At 57.0% G+C, this 2,459-nt stretch overlaps 1 protein-coding gene across 1 annotated transcript in view; it reads left to right on the forward strand.

Moving 5' to 3' along the window:
- The window catches only part of LOC117797649 (eukaryotic translation initiation factor 3 subunit B-like), a 4,688-nt gene extending 2,363 nt beyond the window's left edge, over window positions 1-2,325 (forward strand). Inside the window, exons 2-4 of the mRNA XM_034650061.1 lie at window positions 1,499-1,630; window positions 1,711-1,777; window positions 2,166-2,325. Coding sequence (XP_034505952.1) covers window positions 1,524-1,630; window positions 1,711-1,777; window positions 2,166-2,216 — 225 coding nt within the window. The 5' untranslated portion in view covers window positions 1,499-1,523 and the 3' untranslated portion in view covers window positions 2,217-2,325. The remainder of the gene's footprint in view (window positions 1-1,498; window positions 1,631-1,710; window positions 1,778-2,165) is intronic.
- Window positions 2,326-2,459: the final 134 nt, after the last annotated feature.

Below are 2,459 nucleotides of genomic sequence, written 5' to 3' on the forward strand. Positions count from 1 at the left end.
GCTCAGGGCGTGATCCCGGCGTTATGGGATCGAGCCCCACATCAGGCTCCTCCGCTATGAGCCTGCTTCTTCCTCTCCCACTCCCCTGCTTGTGTTCCCTCTCTCGCTGGCTGTGTCTATCTCTGTCACATAAATAAATAAAATCTTTAAAAAAAAAAAAAAAAGCTGGGTCCAGCCCTAGCGCTCGCGTATGCGGTCCACCTGTCGCCCTGTGCGCCGGCCCTTCTGTGTGGTGCTTTGGTGGTGGCTTGTGAGGAAGACGGGGCTGGGGCGGGGGGATGGTGTCCGGTCCTTCCTCGGGGCATCACGTAACTGGTTCCTTCCATCTTTGTGTTTCCGTAAACCTCAAGTTCTACGTGATGGGCTTTTCCTAGTTTTGATAAAGTCGTTTTTCTGGTGTGTGTTTCTGGAGGACTCACGAATTCACAAGCACTTGGCATCTGCTTGGTACAAACGCTTGAGCCGCTCCTTCCAGCAGCCGTGTGTGAGAGCCCGATGCGCGTGGAGACTCCTGAACTCTGCGCAGATGGCATGTGGGGGGGGGGCAGTCCGGCCGGCGGGGGGGGCGCGGCTGTCATTTGTGTGTGTTGACCTCTCTCCGCTCACGGTTGGCACCTGGGCCGTCTTACTCATCGTTGTGTCCCTGCTGTCCGCAAGGTGCCTACCACGGGAAACCCTTGCATGCGCATGAGGCGGCGAGTGGTTGCTTCATCCTGCAAGTTAGTGTGCAGAGTCTGTTTTTCAGGTAAGCGCTGGATCAAGCAGTTTCTGTCGTTCAGCGTGGCGACGTCGCGTTCACACAGGCGGACAGGATAGGTCTCTAGAGGGAACTTGGTAACTTGTGCGGGGGTGACGCCAGCCCTCATTGTCAATCAGCACATCGGATGATTAGGGAGCGCCTCGAGTTTGCTTCTGCCTCTCCCGCTCCTGTTCTGAGAGGACAGTCTGGCTCAGGTGGTAGCGCTTTGTGTTAGCAAAGTGAGCGGGTGCCCTGGGTGTGGACAAGCCAGCGTTGCGTGAGCGAGAAGGCCCTGGCACAGAGCTTGGGCTAGATAGACGTATGCTGGCTTTTGAAACCACGCGGCTATTCTATTCCCTTTCTCCTCCTAACTAAACGTCAGTGAACATCAAGTAGGAGAGTTGCACCGCGCTCTTAGAGCGTACACGCAGACTTCGGCTTGGAACCTGTTGGGTCTTGCAGTGTCCTGATTTTCCAGACCCTTTAAGGGGGTACCCCGTGGAATGCCCTGGTGCCGCGGAGGTGGCGCGCTCTGTGGTCGGAGCGGGTTCTGGTGGGGGAGCATTCCTGGAAGCCAGGGTTTGGAGGCCGTGCTGGCTGCCAGAGTCCTGCTTGTTCTGCCAGCCCCGCTGGGCCTGGCGCCGCCTGGAGCAGAGGCTCGGTGGGTGCGTGAGCTCACCTTGTCCGCACAACATGGCGCTTGGGGAAGAGAAGCTGGGGCAGTGTACGGGATTATCAATAGCATCCCCTCTGTGATAGATACCTGGTGACATTCAGCCCCCTGATGGACACTCAGGACGACCCTCAAGCCATCATCATCTGGGACATCCTGACTGGACAGAAGAAGAGGGGTTTTCACTGCGAAAGCTCAGCCCATTGGCCTATCTTTAAGTGAGTAAGCCACAGTGGCCCACAGCGCACTTGTGGGAGCCTTTCTCCTGACAGAGCCTGGCACTTGTCTTCTTTTTCAGGTGGAGCCACGATGGTAAATTCTTTGCCAGAATGACACTCGACACTCTTAGTATCTATGAAACTCCCGTAAGTGACATGGTTTCCCGAGTGGTGGCCTCACCCNGGAGTGGTGGCCTTACCCAGCGGGAGCTGCTGGGGGCGCGGTGCTTCCCTTGTCTCGTGGGCAAGGGGAAGGGAAGAGTAGCGTCCTGCGTGCAGAGCAAGAGAAGCTCAGGGTTCCGGCCCCAGATATGCTTGTGCTGCAGTCGGTGGTCCGGGACGGGAGGAAACAGAAGGGGCTTTGGAGATGGATACTTTGCTGCCGCGGGTGAACTATTTCCTTGCTGTGTGTCCCCCGCTAGGCTTACTTGCTGGGCTCATTCTAGAAGCTCTCCTTTCCTTTTTGTGAAAACGTGGGTGTGTTATGGAGACAGTGGCATGATTTAACTCCATTGTAACCCTTGTTTTTCTGTAGTCTATGGGCCTGTTGGACAAGAAGAGCTTGAAGATCTCCGGCATAAAGTAAGTGAGTGTTCTTACAGGCGGGCGGTAGGAGCTGGCACCCCCTCTTCTAGCACTTGGCTCTTCTGCAGCTGTCCTAACTCTAGCCACAAGGGTGCCACGGCAGGCCCAGGCCCGCCACCGCCGGCCTGCTTGTCGGCANACCGGCCTGCTTGTCGGCACACCGCAGCTCTGCCGGCCTCATGGCCCGCGTTTCCCTCTGCATGTAGACCCATCGTGAGGCCACAGGCTCTGTTTTGTGTCCTGC

This window comes from Ailuropoda melanoleuca, unplaced genomic scaffold, assembly GCF_002007445.2.
Source record: "Ailuropoda melanoleuca isolate Jingjing unplaced genomic scaffold, ASM200744v2 unplaced-scaffold1073, whole genome shotgun sequence".
NCBI lineage: Eukaryota > Metazoa > Chordata > Mammalia > Carnivora > Ursidae > Ailuropoda > Ailuropoda melanoleuca.